Genomic DNA, 19,630 nt, shown 5'->3' on the forward strand with positions numbered 1-19,630 from the left:
TGTATGTGTGTATGTATATATGTGTGTACGTATATATATATATGTATATATATATGTATATATATATATATGTATATATATATGTATATATATATGTATATGATAATAGATAAAAATATAAAACAAGCTATTTAAGTAAGTATGGCTGGACTGGAGTAGTGAAAGGGAAATGCCCAATAATGTTTATCATAGGTTTGGAGCAATTTCAGCTTTTCTTCAGTGGCAAGTGATCAATTACTTAAGTTACAGCTTGTCATACTCTTATAATAGAAACAAGTGTTAATGTTAAGATTAAAGTCATATCCCATGTTAAAGGATACTTATAATACGTAATGGGCAGATATTCAGACAAAAGTAACACTATTTCTCAAAGCATGGATCTTTACATAACTGTAAGCAAACGGTGAATGGAGTAAGAAAATATACAAGACTAGCACACATAAGAGATGTCAGCATACTTATAAAAAAAAATTATAATCGGTACTATGAAAACATTAACTGATGTATATAAATATTAAAATGTATCAACATACATGTACTAAAAGAATACCAATCGCAATGTTAAGTGTTTTGTGTCTGGTGTTTGGTGTCTTGGCATCGTAGAGCCCCAGGATGGCCGCTTCGTTAGGGAAGTATACCCTCAATTCTTTCGATATTGCTTCAGCCATAACATCTACAATATATTTTGGTTTTTGGACAAAAACCTTGTGGGCAACCTGAATCAAAACCTCCCTCAGAGCAGCTTGAGTAGGCACAAAATTTACAGAAAATCTGTCAAGAATTTCCATCAATTCCTCTTGATCTTCATGAGCACTTCCACTTAAGATATCCTGTAATATCTCTGCTTCATCTGGGGACAGAAAGTTTATAAGTGACTTCAGGAGCAACTCATCACTAACACCACCCGGTCCACTTACAATTGCCATCACAAATGCTGGGCTCAGTTTTATTGGAAAAAAGTTGCAGTCTTGAATGCCCTTTAATAAAATTCTCCCAACAGAGAGCCATTCTTCTCTTCCATACTGGGTTTTTAGGATGGGAACTCTCTCCACCTCTCCATCTGAGCATGTCATGAAAAACATCCCAGAATACTGACAGAGCCTCCCGTGACAAGCCTTCCAAATCGACCCCTCTCTCATCTTTGAATGCAATCTTTAGTTTGCATTTCATCAAAGCCATATCTTTGAACTCTTGAATAAGGTCTTCCTTGACAGTGGCCCGAGAGATCAACAAAGTTCTATGGGTAGAAAAGATATGAAGTAACCTGAAACTAACAATATGAAAAATAAGACTTGCCATATTTAATTTATTACAATCTTACAATTTATGTATACCTAAACATCTGCACTTGCACCAATAAGAATTCATCACTTTGGGAAAGTATATAGCTATTGGTGAGTGTTCATTTGAAATACTACACCTGTGATTGGTCAATGCAATGTTTGTCTTTTACTGTTGCAACAGACATAAAGGATTGTTTCCGGAGATAACCTTTAAAATGTGCAGCTAGAATGTTAACCTTAAATGAACTAACTATGACGTAACTAAGAATGAGATGAAAGGTTTGCCAATGTACCAACAAAATGTGAGTAAGTACTGAATGCAAATGTGTTTATAATTTGACCAAGTGTTTGCCAAGTTTGCTGGTTAAGCCACAAATAACAGGAAAATGTCAGTCAACAAGACAGCAATTGAAGAGTAGCAGATCTCATCACCTTGCAGTAAAATCATGAAGCTTTTAGTCCAATACATTTAATCATTGAATAGATACTTTGAAACTCTTAAAGATATAATTGAATCCCCTGATTGGCAGTTGTGTTGTCAGTCATTTCAATTTGCTCCAGCACCTCAAATGTGTCTTTCAAAGATACAATAATTAAACTACAAATACCTTTAATTTAACCATACACTGAATGCTAGGTTGGTAGGGACAGGTTTTCACATGAGGCAATTCCAATAGATCATTTCTAAATAATTTTCTCCTGCGTTATCACAGCATTCAATCTCCAACTGAAGCATCTAGCAATCATTCTTAAATCCAGTAACACATCTCTTGCAAGGGTGAATTTTGAATTAAACGATGACATAAGAAGACTAATCTGAGATGATTGTCACAGATAGTGCAGAACATATCTATGATTTTCTGATGTTATCACAATAGCATGGAAAAAGTAGCATTACATACCGTTGAGTTGCCCCTTCAAAGTCTGGTGGTGGAGTTGGAGATCTTGGTGGTGTCTGAACCTAAAAAGAGAATTTTAAATCAATCTCAGTTTTGATGAAATTTTACATCATACAAAGGCTTTGTGTTTAAACGACATAATTATCAAAAGTCTGCAAGTTGGAGGAAAACATGCACATGAACAGGTATTTATGTGAAATTTTGCTTCACAATTAGTGTACAATAAAAATCTGCACTGAGTGCACAGGGAACATGCACGTCCCCAACTACTGTAAAATTAGCTCCTTAATTGTCAATTACATGACCAATATTTCCTAAATTTAATTTTATAATTTCATAAACATTTAAAGGTTACAAAGGCTAATGAATGTAGATCTATATGTGAGGAATATAGTCAATCAGTGATATATTTCTGTTTAATTCAATAAATAAATGGTCACTTTCCAACCTGCATTAATGGCAGCAAAAGTTAATGTTTTTGCCATATGTTGCTTTCTGACATTTGATTGCAGATGTTTATATACATAGTAAACAGATATATTAGGGCCCCTTTGGTCAGGCGGCACATTCCCTGCAGACAACTACTGTACCCACAGCTCTTGGTAAAAGTTGCACAACATGTGAGGTTTAAAGAGACATGATGAATTAATCTATCAATCTCATTCTTTCCATAACTCCCCTCTCCTAGTCTAAACTGCATTCAGGTATGTGGTGGAAATTTTTACATTACTAACAATGTATACTGTAATGATGAGACCGCGAACCAGGAGGACCAAACAATAAAGTTTCAACCCGATCCATTCTATGTCAACACAGTCTAAAAATTTTAAACTAAGTTTTGCCCCAAGACTGTTTCATTGTCTTATCACAAGCAAGAAGCATGAAAATTTCTGCTCTAACATCTCATATATATATGGTTTTTTATGCTCTTTTTCTAAATCCTATAAGGATCTCTGCCAATAAGTATTCTTCTCGCTCTCAAAATAACCGTCACTACTGATGAACTCAGTCAAAACCCTGGTCTTCTGTAACCCAAACTCAAATTACAAAAAAATCTATTAAAGATGAGCCTCTTAGCTCCCTCACCAAGACACGACCATCCATAATTTCCATACCAGCTCCTTTATAATTGTTCTGATGGCTGTGTTGCAATACTTGTACTCATGATATTATACTCATATTCACACTAAAACTCATGGCTATATATGCAGTAGAAAATAGGCTAGACACTTACATCACCGTCACTTAACACAAATTCCTCTGGTGACCTAGGGGCTTCTAGTGGGCTTAATGGGGGAATGCCTTCCTCATAGTCCACAAATGCAGTTAAGATATCCTCTTCATCAGTCAAAGATGTAGCAGGTAACTCTGATTCCTACAGAAAGAATAGAAGTATTTGACTTAAAGTTATTATTATAATTTTTCAATTAGGCAGTTAACCTCAATTGTCAATCTGCAGGTTTCCAAATTGACAAAATGGGAGTAATAAGTTAAGGACTCAATAGCGATTAATATTAGGGTCTCATCACAGAGAGTGGTTGCAATTGGCATCATAGATGGCACCAATGCCTTTTGGTGTATTTGGACGGACACTCCACACTGAAATTGTGGACTAGAATGATGGACTAGAACAAGTTCCATTCTACACAACATGAAAGCAGATGACTTTGATTGTGATGGTTCAGCTACTGTTGCACTTATAATGTGTATGTGTGCATGGCTTGTTTGTTAATAAAAAACCTGCATGTGTTTGATCCATGTCACACTTGACAGGTACATTTGCCATAAAAAGTAGATATGCCCTATTGTATTTGGTTATTCCTAATGAGTGGGCATGGCTTAATGTCTTATGAAGATGTTCATAGGTGGTTCCATGTATATAACATATGGCACAAAAGTTGAATAAAAAAGAATCTACCAAATTTACACTAAAGAATAAGGCAACAATTAAATAATTTACCACTGGAATTCAATGCAGTTTTTCATTTGTCGACGAATCATTATGCTTTAAATATGTTTACTCATTGCTTGTATCTGTTCTAGCTGATAAGAGGAATGCATAACAAGATTAAATCCCCCATTTCAGTTGCCTAATAGAATACTTACATCATCATCATGATCTTCTGATAGAACTGAATTCAGTAAGTGCTGATGTTCAACTGCACTAAATGGTATTAACTGATGATTATTATCTGAAATTACTTCAACCGGAAATGAGAAAGAGACCTGGAATGAGAATGGTTGATTTAAAAACTGCAACAATTAGTTAACCACAGAAAGAATCATTAATTTATATATAATTAAAACAAGTTATTCATTGATTTTTAGCAAAGTCATAGTTGCAGGAAAAGATAAAATCTTGAGCAAGTTTATAGCTTTAAAGTAAGAGGCTATATAACAACATTCCTTAAGGAATTCCTTTTGTACAAGAGGGTTTATTCCTACTGACTGTGAACTGTAACAACAAAAAATGAATAAATAAAAAATAAAGAAATACATGCATGCATGCATGATTGAATGCATGAATGAATGAATGAATGAATAAAACATTCCACCACTTAAATATGCATATGCTATACACCAAGTAACCTTTTTTGTGTGCAGAGAAGACAATTTGCATGCAAGTTCAAAGATTCAACTCCATAACTAACAAAGACTATAAACTTTACTCCACACAAATGCTCTGAATTCACATGCGGAAGAATTTCTAGACACTGATCATTGTCTAATACAAGGTTTTACAATGCAACTATGTTGATGCATACTAGTTGATGTATATCATTTGTGAAAGACAGGTTTTTATTATTGAGTATACTTTGCATAAATTGAAGCAAAGGACCTAAATGTAAATTCAGTCTGAATTGCTCTTCAAAGGATATCAATTTGTTACTTCATTCGATTTAGACCCTCCCAATCATCAATATTCACTCAAGCAATAGGGATCTAATCTTGTCAAGCAGTAAATTTGTGACAAGTATTAATAACTACCAGTTATCAGTTATTTGTTTCAAGCAACTTGGATGTGGTAATAGTCCATTTTGACTATCCAAATTTGCAATGAAATGTTTCACTGACAGTCTTCAATGTAAGGATATACTAAATAAATCTTGAAACTCACTGAAGGTGTGCCAGCATTTATAACAGCTCTCTTGGGATTTTTTGTTGAAAGTACCACATCTTTGCTTGTCTCCTATAAATAAAATTGATGGTATAAATATTGATATATAAACTAAATACTAAATAACAACAAGTATCAAATAGATAAGAGTATCCCACTTGATGAAATTATTAGTATTAATTAGTATTAGGTGCTATCACCCTCATGTTTCACTGAATATATCTACATATATATATATATATATATATATATATACATATATACATATATATATATATATACATATATATGTATTTATAAAAATTGTATGTATATATATTACCTCATTATCACTGAGTTCACACTCATTATCCTGTAAAATACAGAGATAATTCATTTAATGGTGATGAAGTGTAAATCTAAGCATCTTCAACAAGTATACTAAAGGTGAACTGCAGATGAGCCTAGATAGATTCTACGTTCTTCAGCCATCCACTATGAGATCATGAACTCTGAATGCTTCAAAGGGGACCTGTTATTACACAACACACACTTAGTAAGTCTATTGCACAACAAAATAATAATATATCAGTCATTTTCATCATTGCTTGGGTTGTCGAATAGGAATGAACCACATTTGTTGGACTATTATTGGTGAATCTACTAGCTGTCTTACCTCCAAATTTTAAAATACAATGGACAGATGTGTTTAATGAAGTAGCTGTAATTTGGTGTCCTAACTGTATATCCAACCATAATAGTCTGCCAAAAGCACACCAAAATTGCACCATTTGGAGGGGCCATCCTCAGTAATTAAATAAACCATCTAAACCAAATCTGAGTATCCAGTTTGACCGAGCATGTATATTAAATTGCATTGCAATTTCTATCACCCATTTGCTGTTGTCAATTAAACAACAAGGTTGTACAGTTTCGGCTGCATGGTGGCTGACTCTTTATATTACTGCTGACATGCCCTGTCCACCTGCCCTTTATGAACAAATATTGATATACTTATATATAAATATGGATTGTCACAGTGGTCATAACTTGATGACTAAAAACCAGAAACTTACATTTCTAATGTTATTTCTACCTAATAAAACGAACTCACCTCCTCCCACTTAACATGAATGACAGTAGGCACAAGTATTCCAAGGTCTTTCAAGGACTTTCCTTGCATAGCGGATGTGAGGGACTTTCTATGTGAAGGAATCATCAATGTGAAATCCATTGAAGATTCTGGCTGAGAACCTATGAAGTCAAAAAGTGCCTGCAAAGGAATCAAAAGTTACTGTTTGGTTTGGTAAGTTTATATGTTTGATTTTTAATAGCCATATGATTCAATGACATGCCCCCCCCCCCCTTACATCATAAATGTTTTCCTGCTCCAGTGAGGTCAGTCTGAAATAGATTTACAAAAGAGATTTGTCAAAGGCTTTGTCAACTCTTTCTAACCATTCAGCCCTCTTAACTTACAGCACTGACTACAACCATGACTTCTCTCATTACCACATTAATCATTACCCATGATGATCCACATATTTACCTTACAATCATCATCAACATTGAATTTCCTACTTATAGTTCTGTTATTTGTTAGATAAATCCGTAATGCAATTCCATTGTCTGGTTCTGGGCGTACTCTTTCTTTCCTGAGTTGGCGGAGCTGTAAAATAAATATGAAATATTTAGGTTAACACTTGAGTGTTGGACAGTTGAACATGAACAAAAGTTTAGAAAGCAGTGGCACCAACACTTAACATGATACATTATATCCTGAATCCCTGACATTAATATATTTAGTATTTTAATATAGTATATAAATACAACTATAAAGATGAATCAAGTTACTTGTTACTGTGGCTTTCTAAATTGATGTCATTCCTATGGGTGTCATTCATATAGATTCCACTGAGTCTCCAAACTACTGAATGACTGACCAGAGCAGTAATTTTGATGTGCTTAAGATATTCACTTGTTTTTCATCTCTTCTCTACTGTCTTTTGTACACTTAGTGTATTTCTCAAGTGACAATGTAAGAGAGTGCATTTAACACTTCTTCAGTGTTGCTGTGCTAAATTGGTCACATTATGTGGAAAAGAAAAAGCAACAATTCTGGTTTTCCTTTTTAAGTAATATTTGGACAAGAAGTAAAACAAGAGTATATTGGACATGTATTACCTTGAGTTCACATTATTAGACAATTTAAACATGTTGTATTGGAAAACTCAACAGAATCTTAACTCATGCACACTCCTCCCATAACCTCTTGGGACTACAATGATTTTATTACATTATCTATCACTGTATTATCACTGTGTGACATTATCTATCACTAAGTTCCATGACCCTTACATAATGGTACTACTAATTGTGAGCTTTACAGCTTGCCCTGCTGCATTGTACATATACCTCAAACTATCCTTAAATCCCAATTCATAGTTTATGCTTTGTTAGCAAGGGTGGCTTCACAGTATTCATAAATAGTTTATTCTTCCCTCAGGGTGTCTCTTCCAGCAAGTTGTTTAATCCATGTAAATGTTTGGTCTCATTGTTAATTTGTTAGCAACTTGGTAGATTATGTAGATGTATGTGTCATCACTTATCTTTTCTACCTGTGAAAAGAACATTGGTTAGGGTTGGGTGTTATGATTATAATAAAGGGCAAGTCTCCAATAAGAGAAGACAGATATCTTGATACTTGACACTTTACTTGATTTAGTGTTCTATCACAAGGGTTCATTCAATACATTCTGTGTATGTTTTAATGTTTCTAAATGATATGTTCTTATTATATCATGTTAATTTGTTAGTCATCATGCTTGTCCTATATAGTTCACATGTGTTACTCATAATTTAACTGACCAAGGCTGTATGTCACAAACACATCTATATATATGTTCACACCTAGCTATGTTTATTACCCCTGGCCTTGCTGTACCAGGCTTGCCTCATCTCTGGCTGTAGTCAGGGTTACCTCCCATGGAGTGGTCATCAATTAAGTATTTTCTTTCTCTTGTTAATTTGGAGTGTTTAAATAGGGAAATACAGTACTGGGAGCTGAGAGTTCAGTTTACTACTCAGCACGAGCCATGTTATTATTTGTTTATTTAACTCACACCATTATTAAGGTATTAGCTCCCTAGATGTCAAGTCTACAGATATCAAGGTCCATTTTATCATATAATATAAGTTTGACTCACACCATGAAGACACACTGAACATTATAACTTGTGTCAATATAAGGTACAATCTGAATAATATTTGAACAATAATGAAGGGGCTATATTAACACAATTTAAAAACGATTTATATATTAAATTATATGGTCAGTACTGTTTCATTTGTATGCCACAACCCGTCTGCATGAGCTCATATATGGAGGTGGAAAATCAGCCTGGTTATTCGCTTACAGGTACATTGTATATTTTCTGACGTGCATAAACACTTACTTCCTCTAGCCTCTGTATGAATGACTCTCGCTTCTGCTGCCTTCGTAGCATGAAGGCGCTTTCCTGATCCTGAACATGAAAGAAAATTACAATATTATCACACACGTATAGGTACATATGTTCCAGACATATAATATCTCATAAGTCATCTTTTTTCTTCAAATTTTGCAATGATCACATCACAGTCTGTCAAGACAGCTCTTTGTTACTAAAAGGGGAACAAAAGTCTTAAGTTTCAAAAATACATGTTATGGAGAATTAGAAATGACAATTCAATTTTAATATGTTATTAATTTCTTAAGTTAAAAAAAATGTTAAATTTGTTCATTTTATTCAAAATCAAGATTGTGTTGTGCAATAGTAATCTGTTACATCATTGTTGAACAACACAATCAATTTATTTGGTGTTTGGCTGTTCTTAATGGAAACAGCACATTGTCAAATTACATGGAGGTCAGTAATAAATACCAAACACTCTATTTCCTACTGTGTAATCTAGATGAATTGGTCAGTAATTACCTTTCTTTTATCTTCATCCAAACCTCTTTTAAATTCCCTGTTCTGAATACATCTTTCACAATTGATTGTTACTTTTTTCCCACAGCAATCTTGACACACATATCTGTATGATGTGGTAGCTGCTGCATCAGACTGGGAGGTGGTTGGTGCATCAGACTGGGAGAGTGTTGTAAATAAATACAAAATGAAATACACGACATGATCTTATTTCAACACAACTCTCCACTTTCCAACAAAGCACAAGAAACAGATCTGCTCATCTGCTACAACTACCTTACTCATGTTATTGATTCTTAATGTTTAGTTGTCCATTTTATACAACACAATCGCTGCAAAAAAATATCTTACACAACTCCACCATCGTGCTGCTCTTCTCCTGTTCCCCCTTTTGGGGCCTTAGGTTGATCAGTGATATCACAAGACATATTAATAGGATGCCATTTAATTAACATAAATATAACTGATAATAAGAGCGAACACTAATACCAATGACCACTCAAATGAATAGCTGCTCAACAAGCCCTTTTGCCTGTATAGGTATACAGGATTGAAATTCCATTAGCTGCTCTGGTTCTATACACTGAAAGCAAAATCATCAAACTTGTCATTAACCATGCCAAATGGATCATGAGCAGAGAGAACTGTCTGTAATTGTGAGAAAGTGTCCAATTAAGTATCTTTAGACTGTTGCCTAGACAGGAGAATTGCTATTCAACTCAAGTAACGTTAAGGTTACCATGTGGTTTCAAAGTCCAAACATTACGTTACACATACAGTTTTGATTTTTTTTTTTTAAATTAGCTTTGTGAATGCTGTCCTGTCAATGTTTTTTAATATTAAATATCATGGAAACATCATCATAGCGACACCAATTTGGTATTACTCATTCCCATTTCTATACATAAATATACTGTACCTCTGAAACTGGTCTAATGTATAAGCAAGATCTCTTCAGACCTTTCCAGTCTTTGATGGCCTGAGGATGGTCTGCATTTGCAGGAAGAGGCTCCAACTGCCTTCCACCAGTTGGTGAACCACACCGAAACAACTTAAAATCTATATCTTGGAGTATTGGAAATTCTTCTCTTATTCTTGCAAAAAAACTTGCACAATCCATGCTGAGCAGAAAGCAGACTTTTTTGTGGGTTCCTTCTTCAGTTTGCTCTACAATAGAAAAACAATATTTAATAAAAAAATTACAATTGGATTTGTAAAGTAAAATTTTGTTAATGTACTTGTAACCCCTGGTGAATGTTTAATGAAATGAAAAAAGGGTTTCAATTGAATGATTGTCATTTCTATGACTCAATGGACACCAAGTACTCATGCATACTTATTAATACATGTACACTATTATTTATTGCCATACCTGAACATTTTATATGTCTGCATAATAAATGCATGAACATGAGGAATGGGTGACTTGCAAATTACAATCACAATTAAGGGAATTAAAAGGATCAGAGCCAAAGTATGACTCTGCTTTAAAACAATTACAATAGTGAAAGTGAATGCAACAAATCACCTGTCACATGCTGCCAAGTAAAGGGACAAAATGAACATTTCCGAAGGGTTTTTGTTTCATTAAACAAACAAAAAACTGGCTAAAAGTATTATTTAATGTTTACGATAGCCTGCCACTAGCAACATCATACTATTTCTAACAGTTACTATTATGGTTACTTTTTCTGTTTTTCAAAAGTAACTCCACACCCCTTGTGACAACCAATATCGCTATAAAGAGTGTAAAAGTTAATGCAAATGTAACTTAAAAATTCAGTGACATACAAACTTTTGACTTTAGTCAGGGAACAGTTTTTCCCATTTGGCATAGCACAATTATATGCAAGTTGGTCAACTTGATACTAAATATCAGCATTTATATAAAAAGAGTTCAAGAAAACTTAATACTATTCTGCAAAATTTTACAACCATAGTACTCCCTTACAGTATTTGATTGATTGTAGTCAGCATTCCATTTACTTGAGTGAACATATGCACAGTGCATATAATTTGTACTTTTTGCATTAAACTGTACAAACCCCATTCGCAATTTGCATTTAGGCTGAGGCTATACGCAGATGCTAAGTGTTCCACAACTAAGTTGTTTTTACCTGGCTTAATGATTACCTTTTACAGCAATTCCTTAGCTTTACATGCATGCATCTAGACTATATTGGTTGCACATGAGCTTATGTCTGTACCGTAGTAATGGGTGCAATTAAAATTTCCTTTGTGCATGTAAATTTTTTAGTCAGCATGCACCAATGCATGTAAAAATTAATTTGTAAATTGACCCTTGATTGTAGTACAATAAAATAAAATGACAACAATTAAAATACAAACTTAATACTGGCACAGTTTAAGAAACAGAAAATTTAAATGGGTCCGACAAGCATTGAATATTTACGTAACCTACCTGCTATACTCTTCCTTTTATTGGAGTTCAGTCTAGTGGTGTTTTCAGCAATGACTACACAGTGAACTGTAAATGTTTTGGCATTTTTTCCTCTCATGGTACGTATAGTTCTTGCTGGAAGTGTAGGGGTCTGTCTGAATCTGCCAAACCTGAAAAGAAAATGTTATCAATCATACAGTTAAACTGTACCAGGTACAATAATATGGTTGTAGGCACAAGGGTTTGCATTGCATCTATATGAAATGAAAACTATTAACATGTAGACCTAAGCTATGAAGGCCTAAGTAGGCCTAGCTGAACCATAAGTTATTTCCACATTAATATTTCGGATGTAACGCCTTGACATTCTATTAAGGACTTGTAAGGTGGGCTACCATCCATAGCGTATATAGGCCTAGGCTAGGTCTTGATCATGGAGTTTATTATAATTTTATTCTAATTAATGGGTACTTCATAATGTTGGCCAAACACATGCTAGACATAGACAGCTACTTGTAAATTGTATATGAAATAACGCAATAATATAGTTAGTAATCGTAGGCTTATGTATGACATAGCAAACTTGCTATTGTTATGTTAATGAAAGATAGCCTAGGACAGGAGTAGGACTCGAGGCCTCTGTTGAGCGAGACCGACTTACTCGGAAAGCAGGTCATTCGAGACTCTGCTACTAGTGGCAACTTGGGCATTTGCTGTCTGATTAGCTGAATCACTACCTTCCTTTGTTCCTGGTAGTGCACCATGTGTCATGGTCGGAGACTTTAATTGTGTCCCAGACTCGGGTCTTGACAGACTCGGGGCTTCTGTGTCTGCTAGTCCTGACGCTGGGATCACAGAATTGGACAGATTCACTTCGGCACACCATTTAGCCGATGTCTGGAGGCATATGCAGTACGGTGTATACGTGGATGAGGCCTAACGGAGAAGATGCCTCCAGGATAGATCGAGTGTATGCGCCCGTAAGTTTTAAATTTTCGGGTTGCGAGACGCTCAGCTGTCCGCTCTCTGACCATGACACTGTAGTAGCACGTTTTGTTTTGCCTTCCATTTTCCCGATCGGGCGGGGCCTATGGAAGCTTAACTGTCGGATTCTTGGCGAGGCAGAGTTCCGCCAAGGTTTCGAGACCAGGTACAAAGGATGGCAAACATTGAAGCCGGCCTTTGCTTCTACATCCCAATGGTGGGATGATGTCAAGTTGCGCATCAAACGCTTCGCAATTCAGTATTGCGTGACCCGCGCACGGCGTCGAAGAGAACATTTTTCGAAGCTGTGTGCGGAGGTGAAGTTTGGCGACCCTTCGGCTGTCATCGCTTTGCAGACCTATCTCGATGAAAAGTACCACAGTGCCCGCGTCAGGGCCCGTGTCGAAGCGGTGGAAGCCGAGGAACGCCCTTCACTGAGGTTTTACCAGTCCGTAAGCTCATCGGCGTGTGACAGACGCGTCCCATCTGTGCGCGCTACTGATGGGACCGTGGTTAGTGACCCTCACGGCATTGTCCGCGTATACAAGGATTATTATTTGAGTCTGTTTACGCGTGTCAGTGTCGACTTGTCGGCACAGGCCGATTTATTGAGGGGAATCTCAAAAACCGTTCCCCACGATGTCAATGATATTTTGGGGGGCGGAATAACCACTGTTGAGCTTTGGAAGGCGCTTTCGAAGATGAAGAATGGCAAGTCCCCGGGTTCGGACGGGCTTCCGAGGGAGTTCTACCGAACCTTCTGGGCAATAATAGGACCCGACCTCAGAGCCGTCTTCGAGGACGCCTTCCAAAACGGACTGTTAAACCAAAGTCAACGTCTGGGCATGATTACTTTGCTGCCCAAGTCTGGTGACCCCTTGGACCCTCATAACAAGCGTCCAATCACCTTGTTAAATGTAGACTACAAGTTGTTGGCTAAGGCTTTGTGCAACCGCCTTGCACTGGCTATGCCGCATCTTGTGGGTGATCTCCAGACTTGTGCAGTGAAGGGTCATTGCATCCAGCAGAACTTGTGGTTGATGCGCGACTTGACCGACTTTGTTATTGAACGAGATCTGCCATGTGCATTGGTGTCTCTGGACCAGCAGAAGGCCTTTGACATGGTGGATCGGGGGTTTTTAATGAATCTATTGGAGACGTTTGACTTGCACCCGGTTTTTCGTAAATGGATTTCTGTTTTGTATCAGTACAGTTTCAGTTCTGTTATCGTAAATGGGTTTTGTTCGGAGGTTTTTAACGTGGAGAGGGGGGTGCGCCAGGGGTGCCCTCTGTCTCCATTACTTTATGTTTTGTTTAGCGAGTCCCTGTTTCGTCTTTTGGAAAGGGACTCAAGACTTGTTCCATTCGTTGTGCCAGGGGGTGCCAAAGTGAAGTGCGTTCAATATGCAGATGACGTCACGTGTGTTATTTCGATTCTGGGCTCCTTTCGTGCCCTCTCGCAGGATTTATCTATCTTTGAGAGAGCTACCGGGGCGAAGTTGAATCCGGAAAAGACAAAGGGCCTTCGCCTTGGTAGCTGGAGATACAGAGACTTACCATTCGGTGCATCGTGGTCGGATCAAAATATCAAAATTAATGGTATATGGTTCGGCTGTGATGCACCTTGTGATGTCACCTGGAACGAGAGGGCTGAGGTACTTGAGAGCAGGCTCGAAACCTTTGGCACCCGCTGGCTTTCGATCCTAGGGAAAGTCACCGTAATTAATCGTTTTGTTTCGCCCATCTTGTGGTACCCGGGCGCGGTGTATCCAATTCCGCGTCGCGTCCTGGTGCGGTTGGAGAGAGCGATATTTTCATTTATTTGGTCGGGTGGTACAGAGCTTGTCAAAAGGGCGGTAATGTACCAAAAACTGGAGAAGGGTGGGTTAGGGGTGGTTCATCTGGGAAGTAAATTGACCTTTTTGATATTTAAGCAGTTGTTTGTAGCGGTAACTGACCCAGGGTTGCCTTGTTCATATTTTTTACGTTTTTGGGGCGGTTTGCACCTGCGTCGATGGGTCCCGGCGCTGTTTAGCAACAGAGAACCGCATAGTAGTACTCCAAACAGGGTGGTGCGTGTCATTTGCTCCGCTCTGATTGAGTTGCCCCCTGTTGACCTGTCACAGCCGGCCCTCGTTCACAGTTCGTTGCGGGATAGGGCCTTGAATGCAATTTTTGTCCAGGGACGTCATTTTGCCGAAGTATGGCGTTCGGTGCATTCAAGGCTGAATGGCGGCAGGCTCCGTGATCTTGCATGGAGAATTGCACACGGTGCCTTGGTCACCAACCTAAAAAGATACCATTGGCGATTGGGTGATGGACTGTGCCCGAGGACCGGCTGTGACAGCTCAGAGAGTACCGCTCATGTTTTTTGGCATTGTTGCTTTGTAGTTAACTTATGGGAGTGGTTCCAGACCTGGACCGACCGTGTTACGGGAGACCGTTCATGGTCGGTAGGACAGGGCTTTATTTTATATGGGGTAGACCCTCCAGTTTGTTCGGTTGCTGTTTTGCATCGCATTATTTTTGTTTGCTCTATTGTGAAAAAACATGTTTGGCGGAATAGATGTGATGTGGTTTTTAGGGGGAAATTTGCCAGTTGGCAGGCAGTCCTGGAGGCGGTGAAGTCTGATATTCGCCTTTCAGATTGAAGGGGATTTTCGCCGTTTATCTGGGGCTGCCTTTTTTGGACGGTGGTGTGCTGGGGAGGGGTTTTTCGTTTCGCTCCGTACTGGTCGTCCTTTTGTGGGTTTTTGAATGTTTGAGTGGGGGGTTGGGCGTTTTGTCTCTGCAGGTCGGCGGGCGTATGTTTTATTGGCTCGCTTGACCTGAGTTTCGTTTTTCAGAATGGGATGTTTCGGTAGTGCCGTTTGGCCGTGACGTTTTATATCCCGCATGGCGGGTGACGTAAAAAGCACTATTGCCTGTGGTGGCATCAGGTCTGCGTATTCTTCTTGCTATATCATGCAAACGTTGTTGAAGTATGTTCACCCTGGCTTCATCCATGTTCGTTTTGCGCGCGCCTGTGAAAATCTGAACTGCGGACGTTGTATAGGACCCAGTACAGTTCTACTACCATTAGTACTAATAGTAATACAGTACTGCATCAACTATCTGATCGCTGATTGGTTACGAGTATTACTAGCCGACTATGGCAAGCCAACATCTCTACTACGCGTAACCGAAGTTCTACTACACGTAACCGAAGTTCTACTACGCGTAACACCCATACGTTATGACCCCGACGGCTTGCCATAGTCGTGAACAGTTCTGAACGTATTAACAAACAACAGAGTTTGTATCACACAGCACACACGAAAACGCGGTGTAATAATTTACCGCATACTACTGACACTGCCACAGACAAGAACTATGCAGGGATTTCGTCAAGGCCACCGCTCCAGTTAGCTAAACCCGTGTATTGCTTACTACACGTAAATACGGGATTGCTAAGAAACTACGTGGCGACGAACCAGCAGAGGGTAGTATTGATATTCATTTTTAATCGGCTGGTGTGACGGGTGGTGTGAAGGACAGAATCTACGAGCGAGCACACCTTTAAGGAAACAACAGAAGTAGAGCTTCTACAGGAGACCGGCCTACTGATTGATTGTTTTACTACCCTGTCTAAACTGCAATGGACTGATTAATCAAAACAAAAGAAGAGGACTATTCTCTGACGTTGCTATAAACAAATTTGACCTTGTTTTATTACAAGAAACCTTTTGGGACCAGTCAATTATGTGCGAGCAACGTTCACGATGATGATATACATGATAGTTGTACACAGTTTTGCAAGAGAGTATTCTCGAGCTTAGATGTGAGTCTCAGCTCTGGAGGGAGACAGAATTCCACGCCGTTTCGTTAATATGTACATATGTCACAATGTCGAATTTACAGAATCCTGAGAGCAGTGTCAGAAAATGAAGTTTAATAACTTCTAAAATTCATTTTTACGTATATAATAAACTCCAGATCATAATTATTTGTCATAATTGGATCTAATTGTAAAGAAAATGACTGCAGTTTTTTTTATAACACTAGGAGTTGTAGAAAATGATGACGTCAAACAAAAAAGTTTGGTACGGAGCCATGGCCACAGAACACGTCTCTGCACGCGTGCATCACGTAATGTCGTATGTCATACGAACCATCAACAGACGTCAGCTACTATACATACTATACCCTATGCTATAGTTTACGTTTCGAGATTCGGTGAGGCTACTTGTTGTAAACTCTCACTAATATTTCTTATTTATTGATGAAGTATTTCGCATGACTGTTAGGCGTAGGTTAAGAAAAGAAGTGGCTCTGCGGGACGAAACAGTTAGCTTAAATCACGATATCTTGGCCTTTCGGGGTCTGGAATGTAGGCACAAGTTGTTCTCAATACCGTGCGAGATTCACGAAAGTAGCCTAGCCGTATCGTTACCTAGTAAGACATAACGTTAACCTTACATTGGAAAGTCACATAGGCTAAGCGACATGGCATCCAGTTCGTCACCTAAAATGTTTTGGGCGGCACTGAGACAATTGCTCCGATCAGAATCCCCCTAGAGAAATTTCGTGGTATTTCTTTGTTAGTCACCCCATTTGAGAACATTGGGTTATGAATAAATATAAATTTACCACTGTCACAAATAATGTTAGGCACCCCGGTAACTAATTCTTACTTCCTAGTCATAGGCCTACTCAGCATGTTAGTTGTAGTACCTGTAGGCTGTAGCCGGCTGTAGTGTTACTGCCTAGGCTATGTACAGAAAGTTGTAACTCTTAAAAGTAATAAGTTAATAGGCCTAACCTAGCTAAGACTGGTTTGTGGTGCATCGTGTACACCTATCAAAATAGCCCAACGTTAGGTAGCCAATAAATTGTATTACCTTTTTTGGGGGACCGCGGCTATTCTTACTAGTCGTAACAATTATTTATAAACTTATTGTTACGACAAAGGCTTTTTTAACTGCGCATGTAGTAGGGGTAACCCTAACCCTAAACATAACCCTAAACCTCAATCCTAACACCTAACCGGAAATTATTGTTACTCCTCGTCGTAAATATAGTACTCTGGTCATGAAAATGCCAACTGCGCATTCGTAATCGGAAATTATTCTTACGACTAGTCGTAAGAATAGCCACTTTGCTTTTGGTTCCTTGCTTTAGCAAAAGGAACCTATGCAGTCAGGTTGGCGTGTGTGTGTGTGTGTGGGTGGGTGTATGTGTGTGCGTCTGTGACTCTGTGACACTTGCTTGGGTACGCTCTATCTCAATAAGGGAATGTTGGATTGAGGCCAAACTTGGACTATAGATCCGCCATATGGAGAAGGTGTGCCCTATTGTTTTTGGTGCTCACAAAGGTCACCAAAGGTCAGTTATGGTCCAAAAACAGAAAATATTAAAACTGCAATAACTCCCAGTGCCAATGTGTGACAAGGTTGATATTTTGGGACAAGTTGTGAACTGGTTAAGGGAACATTTTCAAACTTAATGGTCATGTGATCCGAGGTCACCAAAGGTCAATTAATGATAAAAAACTAGTATTTTTGCTATAACTTGAGAACGAATTGTCCGTTTGGGTTGGGAGTTGCTTCAATGTAATCTAATTGTAGACCCGCATCTGGGTAACCCTTGACCTCAATTTGACCTCTGGTGACCTTTTCGTGTTTTGTGGATTTTTACAGTTTCGATGCTATTTTCAGATGTTAAAGGTACCTTCTGATCATAAATGTCAATGGGTTGACCCCCCATGTGACCTTCGTGTGCGAAGTTATTTGAGGTCAAAGTTAATTTTCACACATTTAATGCAATAACTCCCAGTGCCAAGGCGTGACAAGGTTGATTTTTTTGGACAAGTTGCAAATGGTATAGGGGAATATTTTCAAACTTAACGGTCATGTGATCCAAGGTCACCAAAGGTCAGCTAATGTTAAAAAAGTAGTATTATGGGGGGGGGGGAGAAAATGGGCAACGAAAAAATGTTTGAATTTTTACAGTCATGCTCTATTTAGGTCTCACCGATCAAAAATGTCAATTGGTTGACCTCCGGGTGACCTTTGTGTGTGAAGTTACATACAAGTTCAAAGTTAATTTTTTTGACATTTAATGCAATTAAATCTCAATGCCAAGGTGTGACATGGTTGATATTTTCGGACAAGATGTGAATGGGGTGGTGGAACATTTTGAAACTTAAAGGTCATGTCATCTGAGGTCACCATTGTTATCATATCTGTTGACACGCTTGTAGGTCTCTTATATTTCTTACATTTTCGACGCCATATTTAGATCTTTTTATCAAAAGTGCCTTTTGATAAAAAATCAGATCACATTTTGTGATCACAGAAGTGTTGGCTATAGTGTTGGTTACTTTATGGGAACATGTAGGACCACAATTACTTGGACTATTTCAGCCCAATCTTGCTTGATAATATTATGTGTATTGCCATATACCCCAAGCAAGGAACCACAGTGCCCTTGGGCTCTTGTTTGAGTTGCATGATTTGAATCTTTATTATGGCAGTGGTAAACCTGATGTAGACTAGGCCTAATATGTTAGGCCTAATAAAATTGACGTGGCACTGAAGAAGTCATGGGACAATTAAAGTTGGGAAGGGACTTTCACTAATACTTTCCCAGATTATTTTCATCATCTTGGATTTGGTTTCCTAAAATTGAAGAAGAACATACAATGCACATGTAGTGAAAAGTAAAAGTTATTTCCGCACGAGTTACTTGTGTCCGGAAAGTGATCAGCAGAAAGTATGGGGTTCCGAGAGTAACAGAAATTGCCTAAGTTTACAGTGTAGATTGTAATCGTAGTAAAAATACTGCTAAAGACTTATCTTGAAGGGTAATACTAGCGTATAAAATCAGTCTCATAAGTAAATTTCTGGCAGCAGCTTTACTTCCCAAACATAATGATGCATTACAGGATTAGCCTAATGAGTAATGGATGTTGCATATTTTGAAAGTTAGACTCTCTGGGATAAAAAAGTTTTGAA

At 38.0% G+C, this 19,630-nt stretch overlaps 1 protein-coding gene across 1 annotated transcript; it reads right to left on the bottom strand.

Moving 5' to 3' along the window:
• Window positions 1-25: 25 nt before the first annotated feature.
• On the bottom strand, window positions 26-17,464 carry LOC139984410 (uncharacterized). The gene is made up of 14 exons (XM_071998323.1): window positions 15,551-17,464; window positions 12,313-12,382; window positions 11,673-11,821; window positions 10,170-10,417; window positions 9,254-9,409; window positions 8,735-8,803; window positions 6,829-6,948; window positions 6,394-6,552; window positions 5,623-5,652; window positions 5,301-5,372; window positions 4,289-4,408; window positions 3,417-3,557; window positions 2,186-2,244; window positions 26-1,237 (listed from the first exon to the last, which is right to left on the bottom strand). Exons 1-14 carry the CDS (start codon window positions 15,639-15,641, stop codon window positions 895-897), a joined length of 1,827 nt encoding a protein of 608 aa, XP_071854424.1. The 5' UTR covers window positions 15,642-17,464; the 3' UTR covers window positions 26-894.
• Between the last annotated feature and the right edge of the window lie 2,166 nt (window positions 17,465-19,630).

The sequence above is a fragment of the Apostichopus japonicus genome, chromosome 17 (assembly GCF_037975245.1).
Source record: "Apostichopus japonicus isolate 1M-3 chromosome 17, ASM3797524v1, whole genome shotgun sequence".
NCBI classification, from domain to species: domain Eukaryota; kingdom Metazoa; phylum Echinodermata; class Holothuroidea; order Aspidochirotida; family Stichopodidae; genus Apostichopus; species Apostichopus japonicus.